General features: G+C 41.2%; 1 protein-coding gene and 1 long non-coding RNA gene across 2 annotated transcripts; one reads left to right on the plus strand and one right to left on the minus strand.

Annotated features, from left to right (window-relative positions):
• Positions 1-2,503: 2,503 nt before the first annotated feature.
• Positions 2,504-12,513, minus strand: BIRC2 (baculoviral IAP repeat containing 2). The gene is made up of 9 exons (XM_086882007.1): positions 12,308-12,513; positions 8,906-10,976; positions 8,697-8,796; positions 7,432-7,510; positions 6,819-6,867; positions 5,616-5,858; positions 4,284-4,538; positions 4,090-4,131; positions 2,504-3,271 (listed from the first exon to the last, which is right to left on the minus strand). Exons 2-9 carry the CDS (start codon positions 9,777-9,779, stop codon positions 3,078-3,080), a joined length of 1,836 nt encoding a protein of 611 aa, XP_086738133.1. The 5' UTR covers positions 9,780-10,976; positions 12,308-12,513; the 3' UTR covers positions 2,504-3,077.
• Positions 12,412-16,146, plus strand: LOC147654260 (uncharacterized). Its single transcript, XR_015284815.1, has 2 exons — positions 12,412-12,629; positions 12,907-16,146. It is a non-coding gene; the product is annotated as an uncharacterized LOC147654260 (long non-coding RNA).
• The last annotated feature ends 8,301 nt before the right edge of the window (positions 16,147-24,447 follow it).

Below are 24,447 nucleotides of genomic sequence, written 5' to 3' on the forward strand. Positions count from 1 at the left end.
GAATGCACTATTTATAATTTTCATGTGCCTTTCTTCTGGTGTCTTGTGAGGAACATAGCAAAAAATCAAGTTCTGAAAGTATGATACTATGGAGATACTACACTACCACTAACAGGCACAAAAAGTAGCAATATAAAGATTTTTATATCATGCTAATGGGGTTCCTAGGTGCTTCCTGCATAGCAATTCATTTTGGCATGCAAGAGCAGTGCTCTGTTATGACTGGTGACAGTCTGATCACTTGTGAGCACTAGAACTGCATGATGCCTTCAATTTGAAGAACACTAGGCTTCCTGGTTCATGCTTAAAAGCAATCAGAAGAGAGATGTGCATTCAGTGAAAAAAATTACTCAAAAAAAAAAAATCATGACACTGCTAATTAGAATAAAGCTGCATGGCACTGGCTTCACAAAACAAGCAGCCACTTGGAGAGCTTCTGTATCTTGCAATATCTCACACCAGTATCAGAAATCACAACTGCTTCAGGCTAGATCCACTGCAGATGAGGTAAACTTCAGCAAAGAACTGGCACTTTTGCAGCAGCTGGGAATACAAAACAGCTGGGAATACTGCCTTCTATCTGCATCCCACAAGTCTGACCACTAAACTCCAGTGACTCTGAAGTTCACATCCTCCACACCCTCAAAGCCTTGCAAACACTTGCCGTGAGCTCATGACAAGCTGTGGGGCTGAAACATTGATGTCCAAGAACTTGAGCTGCTCAGCCAGCAGAGCTGCACAGGATGCTGGGGGTAGGGGCCTATTTATTGTTCAACCCAGTCAGAGCTCTGGAAGATTCGAAGGAAGTGGCTGCAGAATGAAATCTGAGCACGGTCAGCTGGTTCTCAAGTGACAGAAGTCACTTGACCCTCTCCCTATGAAACACTAGACTGTTACCCATGGTTTAACCCTTTGCCAGGGTCGTTTGCAATGTGCTATAGACAAGCCTGACCACAGCTTTCTTGGAACAATCCTAAGGAGAACGTAAGTGCTCACATGCACAGCGTTATCAATCAGGGCACCCAGTCATTATAGCAGGGTGTAGCAGTCATAACCTACATCAGCCTTCCTGCCAAAACTAGGTCACAGTTTTACCCACCAGTTTCTAGATCAAGTTCTTCCACTTCTCAAAGCAGTTCAAGTAAAAACCAAGTGCAGAGAGCCAGTGCTGTTTGAAGGGATATTCAAAATATTCAGTGATGGGCTGCCTGGTATGTTGCAGGTCCTGAGGGAGGTACACACAGGCATCACAAATGACACTGAACACTTTTTAAAGCCCTGTATATCCTCTCCTCTGGTTTTGATGTAGTTAATTGCATTGTTTAAAAAGTCTGCCTGCTAGTATGTTTTTTCCTATCCTCTTCCCTGCTCAGAAACAAGGCATACCTGCTAGCAATTCCACACTCTTCAGGCGAGCCTGACCTCCCCAGCTCCCCATGCAGGTTCATCTTCATCTGTAGAAAGTACACTTGGTTCTAATATTACTAACTTTTCTCACCTGGAACAAATTAATGAAATTTCAAATCCTGAGCTTTCTTAAGAAGCTTTCACAACCTCTGACAACTTTTTAAGTTGCTACACAAGACAAAAGAGCTTTCAGAGGCATTTCAAAACCTGAAAAGTGCATTAATCAAAGCTATTTAAAACTACATGCTAGGTTTGAAACATTTACCTTTTTAGTAACAAAAACAAAGGGAAGATATGTACATGTAATAAAATTGGACAAAAGTCTGCATTTGAAAGAATTACAGCAAGCCAACCTACAGGTAAAGAATCCAAGTCTGGACTGAAGACTATGTTATTATCCACACTCAGGCTCTAAGTGTGGGCAACTGTAGGCTGAAGATAACTGACTTCAAATGAGAGCCAGATAAACTGACTCCTGCAGGACCTGATGCCATTAACCTGGCAGTATTCCTCCGTGACATGACATGAGATCCTTGCAAATTACCTATGAGCACCTCTCTTTGTAGGTATCCAAAATGCAAGTCTAGGGATACAAAGCTGAAAAGGGTAATGAGTCAACCAGTAAGTGAATAGGAGCTCCCAAAATACCAGCTTACAAAACAAAACCCAAGACTTCAGAGGTGCCTGGGAGATCCTATTATTTAACTGCGCAATCCCTGCAAAGTTCCAAACACAGAAAAGTAGCTTTTACATTTAATCCCTAGCACAGACTGTAGAGATACTCTTTATCTCATCTTTAGGGTCATAAGGACCAGGATTTCTGTCATTTGAAAGATCAAACCGGAAAGAAGTATCAGATGCTATTGGGGTTTGGAGAAGGAGGGGCTACTGTTTGTTTTTAAATAAAGAGGAAATCACCAAACAGCAAAGAAGTTCATTTACCTGTTCAAAAATGAAATAAAAGACAAATGGAATTAAATTTTATTGTACTTTTTCAGGCAAACAACCCCAAATTTTTGTCAGGAAAAGACAGCATTCTAATCACTGCAGTCTACAGAGAAAAGTCAACAATGGCGACAGAGTAAACAAGCTCAACTTTGAGAAGTAGAAATATTTTATTTCAGTCTTCATATAAACTATTAGTAATATATATTACACAAGTATCAAGACATGAAAAAACTTTAAAAGTCCTGCTGTTCCTGCAACAGTTAGCCTCTTTTCTCCTTAAGTCAAGAAGAAAGCCAAAAGAGAAGTCGCTGAAGTTAATTAACATTAACTATTAATAACAGCAATTTTAGTATATTTCCTCACATCCACATAGAGGAAACTCATGAGAACAGTTACACCAAGCTCCATTTTAGGAACTTAACCAAAAACTTTTTTGAATAAAAGTGACACTAGTGAAACTCCCTACTCAGAAAGGAACGCCACAAAAACCTCACCCTAATATTGAGTTAGTTTTATGAACAGAGAATCTTTGGCAGCGAAGGCCTTCTATACATAATCATAGACACATCATAATGAGGATATACTTTACTATCACAAAACTTCACTAAGGTAGTTGATTAATCCTCTTCTGTACCACAATTTTCCAATCTTAAGATACTGCTGTCTTAAGCTTCAGCAGTTGGAGGATGGCAGGAACAAAGACATTTTGCAAATTTCCCTCTTTATGAAAGAAATGTCCGGACTGTACCCTTTATTGTCCCCCTGCAAATAGGGCATTTCCTAAGAGATGGGGCACATTCTTTGCACACCACTAAGTGACCACATGGAATAAAAACAATAGAAACTTCTTTGTCCATGCAAACTTTACATGTTCTTTCCTCTTGCAATCTTCTTAATTGTTCTTCCATAGGTAAACCTGGAAAAAATAGGTAATTTTTTGTCAGCCTGAATACATGTGAATATATCAAAATGTATTTATTTAAAGTGTAGCCATGCCACTTTTCACCTTTTACTTCCCCACCTGTAATGACTAAATATAGATGGCAGTGAACATTTTTCAGAGCTCAGAAAGTGGCATGCAAGGAACTAGTCTGTACTTTCCACTTCTGTGAGATGACGGTCAGGTCACGGTTGGAGGCCAACCAGTGTTTACATTTTAGGAAATGCTGTACTTTTCTTGGGTGGGTATCAAAAACAAACACAGCCTGACTGGTGGGAGTGAGCTATATCCAGGCTTGTATACTTTTCTGCAGTTTATTAACAGATTAAACTGCAGGACCAGAGCAAACTCAATCTCACGTCTGTCAAGTTTTTATCTACACAGCTGTTGGTCAAGCTGGATCTCAGGACATCTAGAATCCACTCTGGAAAAGCAGAGATCATACCTGTTCTGAAATGCTAATGCTATTCATTCTCCAGTCTTTACCAAATGCCTGAATGCTTGTATCAGGATCAAGTCCAGCATGTGCTACTTGAATTGCTGAGCTCCAGAAAGCTCTACATCCTGTGATATGCAAAAGCATGAGCAAGGCACAGGGTACAGCTTAGAGTTGATCGACCTACTTGCAAGTATGCACATGCACTTAACTTTTGGTTAACTTTTTCAGTCCCTGTTACTAAAGCAGAATCAGAGATGGTAAAGCACCAAACCTATTTCTTAACCAAAGTAATTTTTTTGTGTTAGCTGCTTGTTGTAAAATTGTCTCTAAGATAAGAAGGCAGAATTAAAGGTACCTGAAACATCCTCTGTGGGAACATACTTGATGGTCTTCTCCACTAGAATAAAAGAGAAAGAATCCTTATCATTTAAGTAATCTATGTTCAAACAGCATCTGTTTGTTTCTTTTTCTTTAGACTGCTCTGAAAGCACTGATAAACTTCTATAAAAGGATATTCTTTAAAAACAAAAGGAAACCAGATAGACATACCAAATAAATCTTTGTAGAGCACAGGGTCACAATCTCGTAGACAGTTCCTGAAGATGCTGGCTGCTTCATTTCCTTTCACTAAAATTGTATCTATCAGTTCCCTTGCCTGCAATGGTATCTGAGTCTTCTGCTTAATAACATCATGCTCAAGTTCTGTTATCACTTTAGCTGATAGTAAACTCCCAAGGATTGGGAGTACACATGTTAAACGTTGGAATAAAGCCATTCTATTCTTCTGGATCAAGTACAAATCATCTGCAATGTAAGGAGGAATTAGGTAAGAGAATTAGGAATACAATACTCCAAGCTGCACTTCTGTTTAACAATAATTAAAACATTCTTCACTTGCAATGTTTGCTTATTACACATCATTAATAAATCCCTCAGCAAGTTTTAGTGGTATTCACATAATGAACAGACTTAAGGAAACCACATACAAGCAGCTTCTGAGCCAAAGCCTGCTCACAAAGGAAACTTCCTGCAAAGAAAAAACTAACACCAGTGCTAACTCATCAAGATGCCAGAGGTTAACTTTTGTCAGTGCTAGGCTGCAGATAAATGAAAGCTCATCTAATAAGTGTCCAACAAAATTATGTACAAGAAAACCAGAAGTACAGCACAACCAGACACCAGAGACTATTTTAATACTCTACCACAAAAAAGAACAAAAAAATTTCCAGTAGGATTAAATGCTGAATCCATCTATGGTTTTTTGACAGAAATGCAACTAGGAAAGAAGCAGCCTTAATTACATTTATAATTGAGAAGTTTCATTATGATTCATAGACTCAAAATCAGAAGGACTTCTTCAGACTTCAAAACTTACATGGCATTGAAGAAACAAGAAATTTTAAAGACACATCAAATAACAAATTGCTGACATACACAGGCTAAGCCAGACAGAAAAGCAATCTTTGGCCATCTTACAGAATCTGAATTTGTAGAAGTTTATGGCCCCCTCTAAGAGGTGGATATGGTGGCTTACTGATTCAAGCAGCTTAAAGAGTAGACAAATTTGGATAAAAATTAGTAGAGTGTAACAAGTGTTTCATTAACAGCAATATCAAGGCACACAAATGAAAAAAAAAAGGGCTTTGGATGGATGAGGTGATTCTGAACCCTTGGCCTCTGCTATTCTCTGAACCATTCTCCCAAAAGGGAATGAAACAATTCTCAGACTGCTAGTTCCATACAGATATCCTGACAATGCTTTAAGAGAAGCTGATCCTAAAAGCAATTAAACTAAATCACTTAATGCATAAAAACAAATATAAAAACTATACATATTACTAACTGCTTCAGGTTTCACTTTTATTTATGCCTGATGCCTACCTGATGCCACTTCTTCCAACTGCTTTTCTTTCTCTTCCTCAATCTTCTCATCTTCAGCCATGAGCAGATCAGACACAAGATCATTAACAGTCTTGTAGTTTTCTCCACTGGCCAAGATTTTACTTTGCACTGTTTGCTTTATTAGCCTTCTACTGAATCCCATCTCCAAGGCAGCTTTAACCACAGGCGTATTCATCATGATTGCATCTTCTGAATGGCTCTCTCCAGGTTCAAAACGAATAACTAATCAAAAAGGGAAATCCTCATTTATAATATAAAGAACAAAATACCCATACAACGCCTGAAGTTAGGCACATCAACATTACCTACACACATGAACACTGAGCAGTAAAAAGTTTCAATTGTTTAAAGAGAATTTTGTTTAAGTAGATTTAAAAATGGAAGCCAGTCACTCAGTCATGGATTGAATCCAAGATAAACATCAATCTGTGTCAGGCCTTTGTTAAAACCTAGGTTAATCCAGAGAAACCACAGAGAATTCCATCGTGCGTAGCAGCTTTTTTTATACTTAGTTATTTCTAATTTCAGCCTTGAAAAATGGCCTGGGGGTATGCCAGGGGTGGGGGAGGGAAGTCAGAGTTTATAGCACAAACAATTGCTCTATTCCAGCTTTTGATCAGTAATTTGCATTTAATTTAGTAAACACCAGACACATGGGATTCTGACTCATTGTCCTCAGCCAGCAGGGACTAAGACAGCGTTAACTCCAAGAGGGTGAGTGGGTTTTTCCACTATCACTAGAGTCCAGCCTAGAAATAGTGATACTTCAGCTTGTCCTACCTTCTTCCTTAACTACTGCTGCTCAGCTCAGAGCATTTACCTAGTTATGTGCCTAGAGATGGAACTGCGTAACTGCATAGTCATGACACCCTCTAGCAACTGTCCCACCAAGCCCAACACTTGTTTTACTTAACCCAACACTGAAATGAAAAAAACACAGCAACCAAGTGTGCGAACCCAAAAATTTCAGTATGAGGTGCTAGCATGAAAATAAGGAAAATTAAAAACAAGATCTCTTAGAGGTGTTTCCTTGGAGTTTGTCAACACTACATCAGAATGATTAAACTTTTAGGAAACAAATGTAAGAACTGGCTATTCAAAGCTAACTTGCTGAGCAATCATAAAGTTTGCAACAACTTCAAAATGCTGAGGAAGTTTAAAAACGTGCTTTAATATACATACTTGGAGGATCAAGGTTTTCATCTACAGGTGGATCAGAGGTTGACAAGAGCTGTAAAATACAAGAAAACTATGTTAGTATTGAAGTAATGCTCTTCCCTCTATGTATCTTTCTAACATACTGTTCATCACCAATCCTGCTAAGCTTTCTACCCATTAAATATTTCACCTGCAGTTACACAAGTCTGCAAATGTGTACAACTGTATTATCAATACAAAGCTGGTGCTGACCACTTTAATGAAGAGGAGTCTGGTTACTCTTGCCGTAAGAATTACAAATAGAAATAAATCACATTGTCCATGACTGATTTCTGAAATAATAATTACTGATCTGCACTATTCAGTGTATAATCAGAATTTCCCTCTGCTAATATAAAAAGCTCACTGCCTCATAGGGACTGTCCATAAGTAATCTGTAGAGGTTAAACTCCACTAGTTCAAGACTAGCCACGGTTCAGCACTAGTTTCTTTATTTGTTCATGAAAAGCATTTATAATACTGGAAACCCAGGAGAAACATACATAGAAATGATGCAGAAGAATGGACTAAACTCAAAAAAAGAGCTCAGCAGTGTTCAACAGGGGAAAAACAAAGTTACAGGACAGTAAAAGTTTACCTGTTCAAGGAGATGGGGGAATCTGGCCTGAATTTGACTTACAAACTCTCTTCCTTTTACACGAAGCAGATACTCACACCTGAAACATGGACAAAAGTGTATTAAATCACACTTTCTACTTGCCAAAGGGAAAAAAAGAAGTAAAAGAATGAAGAGGTTTACATCCAGTGTAAGTTAAATACATTTCTCCTCCTTCAGAAGAGAAAGAATACTCTTAATCGGAAGCTTGGTGCAGCCTAGTGTCCAGTGACACTTAGATAAAGTTTTTCCATGACATCCAGCTGTCAGGAGGCTTATGTATATAAATGTATTTACATTACATTACATTAGCAGCTTCACATTCTGCTACCAGTTGTAATCAAAATGGCACGTCACGAGAAACAACACTGTGTCAGAATCACTACAAAGTGCAGTGATAAACTGTTTCTATCTTGCCTCTCCCCATTCAAATCTCCTACTCAAAAGAATTTAACAAAATATAACACCATTATCATATCAGTAATGTACATTTACTGACAGGCTTAACAGAGTAAGAAACAACAGTGACATTTAACCCTACATACATCATACAGTGCAGCAGTAGCTGATAAATTGTGCATTAAAACCTAGCTGGAGATCTACAATGAGAAGAACTATTATTAGCTTTCCTGAAATTAAGTGCAGCTATTTCTATAATGGAGGTGGTGATTTCCAAGGGCATGGATAGCAATTAGGTATGAAATTGCCATTTAATTATAGGTGACATTAAAAAATTATTTCTGTCCTTTTACCAGTAAAGATGTACTAAAGAGCCACTGAAACCTTCTTCACAAGCCCTTCCACATATAGGAAACTAAACCTCACAAGCACAATAACTAGTTCAAGAGCATTCAACATGGGCACAAAACCAGAACCAATGAGTTAAATATTCCTTCTACTTCATTTCTCAGCAGCCTTTTCTCCCCACGATCAGTTTACTGACTGCTTCTCTTACAGAGAAAAGTATGCTCATTAACAATGCCATCTCATTTGCTGTTGGTGATCTGGGGATGCACACAGCTTTTAATGAGGGGGGAAAGCATTATATGCCATGATTAATGAAGAAATGTTTTAAGTACACCCACCTACACACTTGAGAGCTTTTAGACATACATGCAATACATCCAAATAAAAGAGCGAATTACATCAAATAAAGTTGAACAAAACTATTAAGTGCAGTACATTATCTGCCAAAATTAGAACATTTAGGAATATGAACAAATTATGATAAGGATTTTGCAAGTCACCTTGGAAACCACTTTGCATGCTCAATCCATGGATCATCTCCAGACTCCCAGCACCTTAACCCACCATCACAGCAAAAACACTTCACATCATCATTGCGACCTTAAAAAAAAACCAAGGCAAATTATCTAGCAAACATTGACACAACTTACTTGAAAGTAAATGTTGACATAGCAATATGAATAACACCGGAGAAGTCTGGGTTTCTTACCTACGTAGTAAAAGCCAGCATCTGCGAGCTGTTCAGGCTGAACAGGAATTCTGGTTGGCCAGTTTACGAATGTTTTAACACGTGCTTCATGGGTTTGCATGGTCACATTTGAAACATTGAAACTCTGCTGGTCTCGGATAAGGTTTTCCACAAAAGGGCAGTTGGGGTAGTGTCTCCGATGCTCTGACATAGCATTATCTTTTGGTTCCCAATTACACAGCTGACCACCACAGGTAAAACAAGCAACTTTGTCTGCTGTCCCCAAGTAATAAAGTCCAGCCTTTGCCAGATCAGTGGGTGAGAGAAACGTCAGTGGCCATGAGTGAAAGGTGCGTAGCCTAGCATCTTCTGTCCTCATAGAAGGATTGTGAAGCTTGGGGCTCAAGAATGGAAGGTCTTCAACTGCCCTGGTAGTTACTGGGTCTTGAGGAAAACTCGAAAACGAGCCACTGAAATATCCAACCTGTTCCAAACTTGGAGAAAGTGCTACGGAAGGTAGAGATGGTGAGAGACTGCTTGCAAGTGAGGGTGAAAAGGCAGAACGAGACGACAATCCAAGGTTACTAACTGAAAGCATTCTTTGAACAAAACTGCAGCTAGGATACATCTGCTTATGTTTTTCCATAGCATTATCCCCTGGCTGCCAGTTATCCAACGTTAAGCCACAACTGAAGCACTTAACTTTATCTTGCACACCCGTGTAATAAAACCCAGCCCGGGCAAGGCTCCGCTCTGACACCGGCGTGTTCATGGGGAAAGTAGAGAACGTTGACATTCTGTAGAGTTCACAGGACAGGTCATACTTCAGTTCATCACACAGAGCACTCTGCCTCATGATGCTGGCCAAGAAAGGACTATCTTCCACTATGTTCATAATGAACAGTTTTGGGAAAAATGGGACAAGTCTTCCTCGGGGAGGTAGTTGTGTGCATTAAAGGCAATTTGGAACAACCCGCGCCTGTACAAAAGCAATAAATACTTTAAAGTGTAACTTCAAATGTGCATACAAATAGAACTGACCTCATGATTTAACAGCCTTTCAACATTTGGGAAGTTCTTGTACCTTAGTTTAGCAACTGCTTTCACCACAAAAGCTTCTCCATCCCATTTTAACAATTGAAGAGAGCATGTTGAAAAGCAGTTTCCATCAATTCATATAAGCATCACATGCTTATATGTATATCGGGGAGAGCAGTATCAATTTGTCAGGCTCGGGGAGGTGGGATCAAAAGAGGAAAAACCTCAAATGGGTTTATCAAAATCCTTTGTCAATAAAGAAACTAAACTGGGCAGCAACTAAAACATTGCTCTTATGCAGAACATATGTTAAGCGATTTAAGCCACAATTTCACCCTAGACAGCTGATAATTATGTAGCTTATACACAGACAAAGATTTTAGTTTGTAAAACTCACTAGGAGGCTGAAAAGAAGGATTTATCAAGTTCAAAGGGCACACAAAAAATAGAGACCCTGAACTGACGTTACTGAACTTATCTTGTATACTTGCTACCACTGGACTCCAAAAAAAAACCTCACAAGTTCTGCATATTGTTGTATCAAGTTGTTAGGACTGAATAAGTTTGTTTATATTCAACTTCACATGTATAGAATACTCAGCTATTAGAGAAACAAATCCCGTACACTGTCTCAGACAAGGATGAACTCTCTTTATTAAGAAACCTGGGATAGCCCCAGGCTTGTCTACAAGTTAGCACCAAACTAACAGAGCACTTCAGTTTTAACCTGGTGCCTTAGTTACAAGTACAGAGCTATCAAATTTAACATAAATTAATTGCCTTGTGTTGAGATATTCTGATGCTTTATGCTGTTGAATAAAGTTTTTTCTGTATGCCATGTTTATGGCATACAGAATCAAACAGAACTCTCAGATTTAAAAAAAAAGTATTTGATGCCTTAGTTTCTTTATTTCTGCACAGAACTACCTCCCAGAGGTAAGACTGAAGTCCCTTCTAAGGTGTCTACGCCTCCATATTGGTACTGACTGTCCTCAAGAAGAAATTTTAAGTATTTGTAGTTTCAATCATTCAATTTTTTGTGGCAGAACAAAACCTATAAGGAAGAAAAAGAGTGTTTTAAAATACACAAGATGAGGTGCATGAAATGTCTATGCAAACAGCAATTACATAAACTGAGACAGCATAAGCTTTTTGCATTAATAGAATGTTAAGGGTTGGAAGAGAATTAAATCATCTAGTCCCTCCCCCCTTGCCAAGGGTAGGGACACCTTCCAGTAGACCAGGTTGCTCAGAACCACATCCAACCTGGCCATGAACATTGCCAGAATTGGGTGCCCACAACCTCTCTGGGCAAGCTGTTCCAGTGTCTCACCACCCTCACAGTAAAGAATTCCTTCCTAATGTCTAACATCAATTTCCTCTCTTTCAGTTTGTACCCATTATTGCTTGTCCTGTCACTACAGTTCCTGACAAAGTTCCTCTCTAGCTTCCCGGAAGACCCCCTTCAGATACTGTCAGGTTGCTATGAGGTCTCCATGCAACCTTCTCTTCTCCAGGCTGCACAGCCCCAAGTCTAATGTCTGTTCCTCTGCCTGTCTAATGTCAGCTAGAAAGTTTCAGGGAGTCAACTTCACACACACCGTGATACGGAGTGGATTTCACACACTTCATTTCCCTGTTATTGACGCATATGCAAAACTGTTTAACCCATAAGCAGAATTTTCTGGCAGATGGATTAATCAGGCTATTTAATCACAAGCTGTATTACAAAAGGTATGATTCTGTACTAAAGAAGCTGCATCCATTTAAATTGGTTTAAGTTTGCAGATTCCCAGACAATGGAGACAGTTTTATAACACTGACTTATTGAGTACTTATTTTCTTACTCAGGAATATGAAATCGCTTGTATTTGAAGCAAAGACATCGGCAAAACTGAACTTCCCCAAAAATTCAGGTAATGACAAACACAAAGTTCAAAGGGTTTTTATATATGTAGCTATGAATAAATATAAAGTTGCATATTTAGTTATCTGGTCTGGAGAATCGATTTGCACAAAGTTTTTTCCAGGAACAACTCAGTCATGGTGACACAGCACTGCAGAAACATCCCCCCGAGCTGAGGCCCCAGATTCTGAGCACCAGACCCCGCATGGGCCTGAGCGCGGCCCCAGCCCCGGCAGCCCCAGCCCCACGTTCCGGTCCCCCCGCGGGCCTCGCTCTCCGCTCCCTCTCCTCCCGCGGGCCCGGGCCCCAGCCCCGCTCCCGAGCGGGTTCCAGCGGGGCAGCCGCGCTCTCCTCCAGCGCCGGGGGCCACAGCCGGGGCCGCAAAGCTCCGTCAGCCCCCGCCGCCAGACCGGGCCAGAGCACAGGCGCCCCCCGCCCCCTCCCCGCCGCTTCTACCCGCAGCACCCCCCCGTACTCACCGCCACCGAGAGGGCCCCCGCAGCGGGCCCCCGCGAGGCCCAGCCTATATGCGGCGCCTGGCAGGGCGCGGGGGAAGAGAACCCCACCGGCACCGCCCCGCCGCGGAAACTCCGGCCCGGCTCGCCCGGTTGCTCCCGGGCCGGGCCGGGCGCAGGCGGCGCCTGAAGGGGCGGGCTCAGCGCCGCCCTTTTCCGGGCCCGCGAGCGCCCTCGCGCGGCCTGAGGGGCTCCGCGAGCCTGAGGGGCTCCGCCGGGCGGGAGCTCCGCCTCTCCGAGCGCTGCGCTGCGGGGGAGGGCAGCCCTGCCGTCAGCGGGACATTGGGTACTTTCCTCTGTCCTCTTCCTCGGGTGGGGGAAACCCGAGGGTGCCTCCCGGGCGGGGATTTCCAGCCCGCGGGCTCGGGGCTGCTGAGCAGCCGGGAGGGGGAGCGGCCGGAGGGGCGGCCCCGGCCCGCGGACCCCGCGCTGGGCAGGCGGGCCCGTCGGTGCCGGCACCGCGCTCGCCTCAAACCCCGCGGTGTCAGCCTTGCTCCCTGACACAGCGTAAAACACAGTTGCTCGGCCGCATTTCCTAATTTAGGCGGCTCTGCTCCCTGCAGGAGGGGGGACAACATGACCGGTGAAGGACTTTGGTCCCTTGAAAGCACTGGGGAAGACCAAGAGGAAGAAAAAATTAAGACCATGAATTTCCACTGGAGGGGTTTGAGACGGTATCTCTGCGTGTCGAAATCTGAAAATCTTCCACAGCACCTCCCAGAATGCTGGCCAAAAGCTCAAAATGTCCCAGCAGAGTCACGGTCTGGCATTTCCTATGAACAAATAGCAGATAAGAGATTTTAAAAAGCCCCGTTTTGTGATGACAAATTGGTAGAAGGGTGTTTACACAACTGAGAACTGAAGAGTAAAAATAAGGAAGTGTAACAGCATTATGACACTAGTGGGTAATTTTCTGTATCAGAGTTCCAGTAAGATCAGTTTCTTGCAAGAGACTCATTCATATCTTTTCTAAAACTTCAAAAAATCCTGCCGTATGTGATGACATTTGTTATATATAACAATGCTATTAAATTTGCACTGTGGCAGCAGCATCTAGTACAGCACAGCTTCTACTGTAACATTACTTAACATCATATGATAGAGAAACATTTGCATTGCAGCAGTTGCAGAAAAGAAAGTTAAAAACTTCCTTTTAAAGTTTAAAATGGTTGTCAGATCCCTGATAAATTATTTTAAGGAAGCTGCTGACACGGGGGAGAGAAGGTTAAAAAATGGATCCAGCTCTCCAAATACCTTATTGTGAACAGTGCTGAGTGCTGTGGTTTTGTTTGACATAGGGAACTGTTCACTGTCACTGAACATTGAGCAAGGAACTGAGCTCTGTATTTGCGTGGCTTTAATTGCAAGCGCTTAAAGATTTACCTTGTCTAGTTATCTCCAGTTTCGGGACTTCAAGCAGGACTCCCCAGATGAAGTTATAGATCTGAAGTTATATATATGAAGTTAATATATCTATTATAACAGGTTCTTGACGTTTTACTGTACATTCTCCCAAAACTACTTAACCCAGTGCTCCTCCTTAACTCTCCTCCCTCCCTCTCTCCCTCCCTTCCTCCCTTATGCTACTGCACACCCAGCTACTATCTGCCCTTGCCCTCTGTACCCTTGGCCTCCTGCTAATCTGGCTATATAAACTGCTATTTCCTCCCCTCCCAGGCCTCAAAGCAAGCAGTTTCAGGTTCTCCCTTTGTGCTTGGCGGCTTCATGTCGCAATGGAGGAAGGGAGGGGGAGAAAATAAAAAGCAGGCTAAAATGCTTGTGATAGGAGAAAAAGAGGTGTAGCTGCCCTGAGCTGTCAGGCACTTTGTGCTTGCTTCGCTTCATTCAGTATAGTAGCAGCCCCCATTCCCAGTAATTTCTTCACTTTTCAGAGAAAGAGGTAAGAGGGGACTTTCCCCACTTAGCTGCAATGATGGATTGTCCTTTACCCAAAGGACATTAAGTAAGAATGTAACTAAAGTGTTCTTCTCAGGGCTGAAATTCCTGAGGAACAGTGCACTATCATTAGCGTTCTATGTCTGGCTTCAGCCTGGGGCCAGGGTAACTCTCCAGAGGCAGAGTAAGAGGGCAGCAGTGGTCCTTAAGCCCTACCCAAGCTAAATGCATGCTTTGGCTTTGGTTCTCAGGCTGTGGCATATCACTAGGACTATTCCTTATTCCAGTCCTTTCACCAACTACAGCAGCCTTCCGAGATCAGTCTTGACCTAAAATCCAGTGAGTGGGTGGGTGAAACAAGGCCCTCTGCTTTGCAGACTCTGCAGAGAGGGGAAGAGGACAGCGTTCAGATGAAGCTGTCCTCAACCAAAGGAAACTACAGAGGTCAAAGTGCTGCTGCCACCTTACCAGGGTTTATGAAAATAAACCTCATGGTAGTATTGACTGAAATAGCAAATGTGAGAGAGCAGATTTCTGGAGGTGGAAAGCAGTGACCTGCCAGCATGAGTGCATTATCACACCAAGTAGCACAGCCAGCCCTTGAACTACCTGATGCTGCTGTGAGTCCAGAAGCCTTCTTTGAAAGCCCTGCTTGATGTCAGTCTCCCCATGCTGTCATCCTTCCAATCCAATGCATTGAATCCAATGCATTCTCCAGTTTGCCATCTTCCACAATATTAAAGAATCTTTAATGGTGCTTCTGTAAAACACGTCTAAGCATCTATGAAGAGGAGAGACGGAGAAAACACACATTGTTATTTGCCTTTCCATTGCTACTGACTCCTGTATCCACTCTCCCACAAATCTAAACCCCCCTGTAAAGCCTGTATTAAAAAATAAAACCTGTTACCACTGGGTAGTGCCCACATTTTTCAGCTTTCCAAAGGTATCAAATGCCTCCATGGAACATGACCTGCTTATTCTGAGCTCGGTAGTGTTGGCTTCACTGCAAACGTCAACCCCTATTCCAGCAGTAAGGAATAGGCTTCGTCATATAAACTGACCTAACATGGTGATTAGGGTTCCACAAAAACCTTTAGAAATAATTCCTCAACTCCTTCAGGACATAAGGGGAAGATAATGATGAGAGAAATAACAAAAATAAAATATTAAGGAAAACTTTGGAAAAGCAAACTTGAGGCAAAAAATACCAGCTGTAGATAAAGTAGCATTATCTATTCAATTTACAAATGAAGCCAAGTCCCAAGAGCAGAGTAGTTCTGACATCCTGTAAACATGAGATCAGATATACTATGTTATGATAATCTATGTGGGTGCAACTGCTCACTTCGTTTTGACTGAAAACAGCAACTTTTTAATTATTTTTTTTAATTTTTATTTTTTTAATTGATCACTGGTTTGTTCATCTTTGCCCAGGGGTAGAGGAATTGAAATTTCTCTTCAAAACCTCTCTTTAACCAGGAGTTACCTGATGATTTTAACATCCACAGATTTGGAGTAGCCAGAAGATGCACAGGAGATAACAGAACATTAAGGAACATTACCCATTGATGTAGCCAGGGATACCTGCTCTGGGAACAGAACAATATGAGAACCAAAGAATGAGGACCAGATTAGCATCAAAGGCAAAGGGATCAATAACCAATAGGAGATCGAATACTAAGAGTTGTGCAATTTAAGACAAATGAACAGGAATTTCTTTGGGGCTTTTATATATAAATATGTGAAAAGTGAATTATTAAATAATATGTGATTTATTTATTTATTTTATTCACATAAATAATATGTGAATTATTTTCACAACCTGGGCATGTGTCAGATGAAATAATTTCTGTTGCATATCCTGGCCAGAATAAAGTAATGCCTTGATTCTCTAATACTGAAAAGATGTTGTTGTAGAGTTTCTGGTTTTCCCACAGTTTCGGTGACAAAGGCACTTACATCTACACCAGCAATAATGATTACTTTATTTCTATGAAACTTTTTCAATTGCATTTCAGCATAAAGCAAAAAAAAATTCAAATGACACAAGGGACAAATATAATATCTAGATATTAAAGGTATTCATGACTCATTGTGATAACTCTAAATGTTCAAGGAAAAAAAAATCTTGCTGCTCCCTTTCTGAAGGTCAGTACATTCACAGTCTGCAAAGTTTCCATTCTCTTTGCACACAGACAAGAGTTTTCTTTTTCACATCCTCCTACGTTAAGGATCACGAGTACAAAAGTTTAGGTTTACCTAAATCAGTTGTGGGCTTTCTCACATTTGGTGCTCAGATAAATTCTCCCATAAGCCATAGGTGGTCTCAAGAACATATCAAAGCCACACTGAATAAGCTGAGGCTTTTAAATCAGTCAGAAACTCTCATTAATATTTACTTGGAAGATAAAAAATAATTGGAATGAGTTGCAAGAAGATCTTGGTAGATGTTGAGTTTGATTCTCTTTTCTGCTTGCTTTTCTAAGTTTTATTGTTTGCTTCTAGGAAGGCCATTTTGTTCTGGTGGTATAACAAATATGCATTCAGCAGGAGATAGGAACGTGAAGAATGCCAAAGCAGAGATGACTTGACTAAAATAAATCACAATCAGGTGGAAAGAGGACCACTTATATATCAGGGAAATAAAAAGGCTTCTATTCAACTGCTTCAAATTGTGTCAATTCAGAGCCCCACATTCCTGTTTTTTTCCAAAGGAGTTTTCTTTCTAAGCAGCAGGTTGTCTGCTTTGACTCCAAGTTACTTCCTGCTGTCAGAGTAAGAAAATATCTCTAGATCTGATTTCCCTCATTTATTCCCCATTATCTCTCTGCAGATCTTAAAACTTTCCCAAAGGTGTTTCATTTTCATTTAAGTTGAACCAGCTGTTGCTACTCATGTTCTTGGGGAATTTTTTTTATGTCAACACTCCTTCAACTGAAAGAGAATCAAATATGGCACTGTTTAATTTCCTGAGGGTTATACTGAAGGTTTTCTACTGCAACTGCTGCTGTGTTCAGGAAGATACAAGTGATTCGTAAATAATGCTAAATGAGATTCCATCACACTTTACCTAGAAAATGGGTGATTGCCTTGACAAAGAGTTCTGATTAAAAGGCTAAATACCTCAGAAATTAAAGCATCCATTCAGGGGCTACAAATACAAGATGACGTTTCCCTATGTATTTACATCACCGTTTCAAATGGCACGAAAGCACATGGGAGCACACTAACTCCCACAAACCCACATACAAAGAGGAGATAAGCCTTCTGTTGCAACATGCAAAATAAGCCCCCAGTTCTGTAAGCAAAATTAGAAATCTGATCTCTGTGCCTGCCTGAGTTCCCAGTGCAGCTCATGGGGAACTGATTTGTGATTTACAGTAAAACCAAAAAACCCCAAGCCCCTGTATGCAAACTGAACAAGCCATAAATCAGCTCCCTGTGGACAACGATGGCACAAGCAGTTGTAGCTGACACAGGGTTAAATGACAGGAGTGGGGGCTCCTTGGGTTAATCCTGGTATTAAAATTGCAGCTTTCCCTTTTTATATTCTACTGCACAGTAGTGTTTTTCTTAAGAACATAAGAGAAATTAGAGGAATCATAGTTGTACTGAAAATACTTTCACTTTCACTTCTTAGGACTTACAGGAATAAATAAATTAAAAGTAATGTAGCATACATGACTTAAAAAATAGTTTCTTTTAGACATTAAATTGTAATATTTTCATGAGAACATATTAGAGAAAAAACATAGTGAAAACAGAAAAAGAGTGATGCATCTTTGATAAGGAGTTAAACCAGAAAATTTTGGCTAGTAGCTACAAATGGTTATTAATTTACATACCAGTACCCACTAGATACACGTAACAGGGCGGGGATTCAGATGAGGAACAAGTGCCAATTGAGTGAATATAAGTGGCTATTTATGACAAGGTTAGAAGACTGGGTTTCTAGAAGCTGGCATGTGCTGTCAAATTTTGACAGATTTGATGTTAAATTGTTCAAAGAATTGAAAAGTTATTGGGGTGGAGTGGACAGACACATTATTATTAAAAAAAAAAAAAAAAAAGATTGCATAAATGAGATACGAAAATCAGGCTAAAATGACACAAGATGTCATACTGAGTACTCACTTGGATTTTTTTAGAGGACTAGATAGAAAAATTTCTCTGTTCCCAGGGTACTTAGTCAGAGGGACCACCTCAGATTCAGAAAACAAAGAATATACTAAAAGGGCTTAATTTAGATCAACCAGTGGCTTCACTGACCTCAAGTCCATCTATCCCAGTACCAGCCAGTACCAGACATCCCTGGTATCAGCTAATCTCTTTATGTAATGAAAACCATCTCAGCCTCTAGTACAATAATCTGGGCCTATTATCTGAAGTCCAATGTTACTAATTGTGATAATCCAAAAGGTCACTCCAGTCTGTATGAACAAAGATTTTTGGGGGAAAAAGAAGTCTGCATGCAAATTGAAACATTCTTGGGTCAGGAATTCAGAGTGGCAGTGAGCACAGCTGGCCTGGGAAACAAGAGTTAGCTGCTGTGTTCATTACCCTACAGTGCTGCTGAGACAGAGGGTACAGTAGCCCTGGAGAAGCAAAGGTTCCTTTGTTTCTCTGCTGAATTACTTCAGCAGAGGAAGATCTTTTCCTGCTGAAAAACCACTGTCCTAAAGATCACTGAGATCAAAGAATGTGAAAAGGACAGAGGTAAGATTCTCCCATCCTTCCATTGTGCAAGACTCAAGAAACAAAGCACCTCATTCCTAACACACAAGAAAATAAGAACATGTTTTGAACAGAAAGAAAAACCTGATAAAATGTTCTTGTGCAGCATCTGGAAAATTAAGCCCCAGCCTCTGAGGCTTTAAATCTCTACTGTAAGAAACATTAATGTAGTAAGTTGACGTGAAATAGATTTTATCTTGCTCTGAGAATAAAGTACATATTTAAAACAGACTGTACCAACAGTTCTGAGGCACAAGGTGCTGTGCTCCCTTCAGGCCCTGGAATAGTGGGGATTAAATTACTGTCTAAGGGCTGACATACAAGAAGTCTCAATATCAAATTTGTTGAAGCTTTAGGCACACAACATTATTTCTAGCACTATCTGCACACTGAGAAGTACAAATGCAAGGGTCTGAATAAAGTACCAGTGTCTTGAGGCTTGATACTGGCCTCTTGCCACTTCCTTATGACTTCCTTAGTTTGATTTTAAAGAAAACTAGCTTTTATCCTGTCTCAAAGCTCTTCCTAATGCAGTTTTGAATGTATATCTAACTAAAAACATGGTTTGTGTCTGAACTTTGTCAAACACATTCTGTAGGTCTCCAGAACACTGTCTCTTTCACTTGGCCACACAGTTACAAGCACAAAATAAGCTACTGTGAGAACACTCCCAAAATGAAGCAGGTTATCTTCCTTTGAAAGTATATACAACAGTTTGGCATCGGCCCAGGACTGTAGGAGTTTCTGTTTTTTGTGATTCTGTTCTTCTTACTTGGAAACAATAGTGGTATTCATGCCTAGGCAGTTCATAAGGTTACAGCTTCTGAGGCTGCGTTTCTCAATACGCAGCAATCACTATAAAAAATGCAGCATACTTCAGTGTTACCACAGTGATTTCCCTTCTGCTGGCTCCTGTGGAGTAATTAAAAAATGTATGTGTTTTAAAGTGAAACATTGCTTGTACATACGAAGCTACTCAATCCTGCATCCAGACATGTAGACCTGTGGGCCAAGACTTGGTAGACTGGAATACACGTACTTTGTGATTGTGAGCGCTATTCTTTTGTTTCTGTCCTTTCAAATTTCTTTCCCCCTCCAGTCAACTCCTCCCTACCCAGTGCTAATCTCCTGCACACAGAAAATGAGTGCATTTATACAATATCCTGTTTGTCAAACGTTGTTTTGTCCCTTTAGTTATTGTACACAAGTACTCTTCAGCTGACAAGTTGTCAGCTGCATTGTTCGCAGGTTGTCAGGCCTCCCACACTACAGTGTACTTGCCCAGCCTCAGAGAGAAAGACTATGGCTTTTTCATAGACCAAAATAAGCAAAAAAAAATTCATTGTAAACCAATTTTTTCTGTTCAGTAAATAGTTGAACAAAAGACAAGTCTCTGCAAAGCGATGTGTGTTTGTCTTCTGTAACATAACGCTGTGGCAGGCACTGCAGTGAGCTAGAGAAGACAGGCATGCCACAGCAGCTCCAAAAACAAAAAGAGCTGCTGACCAACAAAACTCTTGGGAAACACCAAAAAAGGGTGCAGAATCTGAATGTCAGGAAAGAGAGGGACAAAGGTTACAATGATGCAATTGCCAAGAGAGAATCATCTAGTAGAATGTGTAAGGGCTATAGAATAGATATTTATATCTGAGCTGGTCAGTCTTTACAGTGGAATGAAAGAAGGACATGCCTTTAGGATGTGTTTTTGTATTAAATCCTAAACCAGACATTTAAAATGGATTACATGCATCACCCAAAGTGTGTTTTTCTTTCTGGTGATTGCTAAGGAGATGAGAATGGTAATGCACTAGAGAGGTTGTTCCAAGGCCTTCCATTTTTGTAACATTGTTAGGAAGTGAACATAGCTAAAATCAGAGGACAAGGGAAAATTATAAACAAGTCAATGGTTGTTCCAGATATAGATGTTTTTTAGTGCATGGTTTATGTAGCAAAGGCAGGAACCCAACAGTTGTTCTCATGAACCAGACCCATAGTCTGCTGCCATTTCTAGGAACCACAGAAAATACAAGAAACTCTATAGCAGGAAATTGTGAGTAAACACAGCAGCTCTTCAGATACTTTTTCATTTTTGTTTCTGTCCATTTTTCACTTTTGTTCCATCAGGGAGAGAATTTGATTAAAAACTGCAGAAAAAGAAAACTAAAACTCTTGCCTTTTGGGGCAGGACATCAGAGTCCTGCCCTGCCCAGAGTAAGAGTTAAGTTTTTTTGGTTTCTTTTTTAAAGCTCTGTTTTAGAGTGTGGTTTTTTAGAAGCTAATCAGGAAAGGGTCGTTGTTTTACTGGTGCAATTATATATAATGAGCTATGGCAATAGCATATTCCTAGGAGGACACTATCTGTAGGTGTCCTTTGGCGGGCCTCAGCTCATAAAACACCAGCCCAGGAGGCCTAGGCTGGATAGCCACATGCACTGGTCCCAAAAAGCCTTTTCTGAGCAGCAAGTACCTTCTCTTGGATTGGACTAATAGTCCCTGCCCAGTAAGGGCACTGTTCCCACTGCTCCCACTGCCATGTCTGAACGTGAAAATCCAGGTATGCAGCCATGGCAGCTGCATTTCACATTAGCAGGAGTTGTGCCATCTCATCCTCATTCTGTATGTTTATTTTACCTGCAGGTAAAATATGTATGTTCTGTATGTTTATTTTACCTGCAGGTAAAATAAAATGCAGGAGGTGATTGCAGCTGGGGCAGCCAGAGGGAGGAGAGGGCATAGGGATGAACAGCTCATTGGGAGGGTGGTCCTGCAGAAGAGTGCAGGAGTGCATTTCACACATCAGAATTTTGGAAAGCTGAGCAGTCCACAGGCAGATTCAGGCTCATAGAAACTTTTGACATACAAAGTGTGGCACGGGGCCAGATTTCACAAACAAGTAGTCAAGATAATCAAAATTATCTGGCTGCTCCCACCAAGGGCTGTGTTTCCCAGAGTATGATCTATCATGCAGTGTAAGAGTGGTATTTTATTGCCAAAGAGGCTTCAGTGGAATACTCAGTGAGATTTCAGATTGGTTTCTGGGAAATGAACTTTCCAGAGGGCAGGATATTTGACAGCATCACCCTCAAAAGTTGTGGGAATTGTCTTTGAGTCTGAAAGGATGTGAGAGTTCATGGATTGAATATGGATCTCTCCCTTTCCTGGAGCCAAGGACTCAGAGGAGTGATGCACATCACTGCTGCAGAGCTGGAGTGTTTCTATGGTGAACATCTGCTATTCCCACAGAAGTGTATTCAGCAGGCAAAGTCCATCCCCAAGGTTCCTTGGGGTAGCTACAGTCATCCTAAGTGCTGCAGACCACACACCTCAATGGAAGGCTGTTGATAAGAGAGGGAAGCCGCACAGGCAGACTGTCTCACCTCCCCCTTGACATTCCCCACCATGCACCCAGCCATTGCTGAGCCCACAGGGCCGTGCTTCCCCCATCTGTGCCCCAAAGGCAGCTGCAAACAGCCATCTCTGTCCCTGAAAGAGAACTTACAGGACCTTGGTGATTTGCATCTCAGGAGAACCCAGGATTCAGGTAAATCTCTGTTTCCTGGGGAGCCCATGAACTGGAAGAGATCCAGCCTGGGCAGAGTACAGACACGGTGTGACTCAGTGTCACCCACATGCATCAGTGTGGTATCCAGTTCAAAGGACAACCAGGGCAGGTCATGTCCCTGCCACGTGGCCACATTCCTGGAGCAGGAGATGGTTCTGGGGCTCTTCACACAGAATTTGATTAAGAGGTCTGTGCAAATCAGTAGGTCACTTAGGCAATGAACCTCCACGGCTGCTTCTGGTCACAGGAAGTTAATGAGGTAAAAATTTATATAAAGAGGAAGAACAAAGTACAGCATTGTCTGCAAGGATTTAACCACCATTTAACTCGGCACTTGTGCCAAGTGCTGAGGACACCTGAAATTTTTTCACCATACCAGAGTTTAGAGGTACTCTTGCACTTTTCAAAACAGAGATCTGTCACAAGAATTCAGAGAATTATGGAAAGGCTTAGGCTGGATGGGATCTTAAAGATCACTTAGTTTCAGCCCCACTGCCATGGGGAGGGACACCTTCCACTAGACCAGATTGCTCAAACAGCCACTAACACAGCTTTGAACGCTTCCAGAGATGGATCATCCACATCTTTTCTGGGCAACCTGATACAGTGTTGCACCACACTCACAGGAAAGAATTTCTTCCTAATATCCAATCTAAGCCCACCTTCTGTAGTCACATCACATGCAATAAAAGTTTTTCCTCAATGACTGTAACTTCAGAAAATCCTCCACTTCAGTCATACTCAGCCACTTGCCATTTTTTGAGTGTTGACTCTGAAAATCATGGCTAGAAAACATTCCTGGCAGTTCAAAAGCCAATCCTTCTCATAGTATGCCACTCTACACAGTGAGCTCTCTGCTGAATGCTGAGATTCAGCTCAACTACATGTTAGTTTAAAAGAAATTGAACCTGAAGAGAACTGGGTATCACAGACTAAACTTTGGGAGTTTTCACTTATTTTTTTTTTTTTTTAATCAGTTGGTTAACAGAAAAAGAAAATATTTTACTGTGACAGTCCCCCCCCCTAATTTTGCCAAACAGAGTCAATTCTTCTCAGTCAACTCTTTTTGAAAACAAAAGTAGTGACCATGCTTCATTCACTTTTTCTCTAAATTAACACAGAATCCCAAATTAATTAAATTATGATCAACATTAGAGAAAAAGATCATGGATTTGCTAATCTCATCCTATGTAATTAGGGATGACAAGTCTTATCTCTATTCCATTGGGAATGTAGCAGCAGGGTACAAAGCAGAGCCCCAGGGAGATAATTTGGTTTCTTGACCCTCAGATTTGCAGAGGTAGTTTTTTTAAAGGGGTGACTTGAACATTGCACAGAGCACAGAACTTGTCCCTGACACGCCAGTGAGGAAATGCTAAAATGGGGCTGGTGGTGTTTTAGCACCACCGGGTGGACAAATAAGGGAAAAATATTCATTTCATGTATGCATGGGTGTCCTCGCAGGCAACAGCCCCACCTCGGAGCAGGAGCCCTTAGCAACCTCACCCGTACTGTTCTTATTGACAAATATCTCAGGAAGTTCTCACACATCTCTTCACCAAATCAGGCATTTCTGTTACACTGCATGTGATCCCAGAATCTGGAAAGTCTTCCCAGAAAACCTTAGGTTTGCAAATACAAACATAATATCTGTAATAAATATGACCACAATAGAAAACAAACACTATAATCTATAGCTTTTAATTCAGAATTTCAGTTGCCTCAGAAACAGCTCGGATATTGCTCAGAAACTTCTCAGTGTTTTCTGCCAATTTTGTTTCTCCCTTGAAATAAGTGCCCTGGCAGGTAAATGAGTGGGTTCTTTAAATCACAGGAAAAAAACACTGCTTAATGTAGTGCTTCAGTGTGTTTCTTGACTGAACCTTGACTGTTCTTTGGGCATTTGGAC

Source organism: Cyanistes caeruleus, chromosome 3, assembly GCF_971803275.1.
Source record: "Cyanistes caeruleus chromosome 3, bCyaCae1.hap1.1, whole genome shotgun sequence".
Taxonomy (NCBI): Eukaryota; Metazoa; Chordata; class Aves; order Passeriformes; family Paridae; genus Cyanistes; species Cyanistes caeruleus.

What these genes read in the sequence shown, in the direction of transcription:
- BIRC2 (XM_086882007.1), bottom strand. Translation starts at nt 9,779, where the DNA reads ATGAACATAGTGGAAGATAGTCCTTTCTTGGCCAGCATCATGAGGCAG. An exon ending in TCCCCCATCTCCTTGAACAG is followed by an intron (nt 6,868 to 7,431) that starts GTAAACTTTTAC and finishes TGTATTTTACAG; the next exon opens with CTCTTGTCAACCTCTGATCC. An exon ending in TCCCACAGAGGATGTTTCAG is followed by an intron (nt 3,272 to 4,089) that starts GTACCTTTAATT and finishes TATTTTTTCCAG; the next exon opens with GTTTACCTATGGAAGAACAA.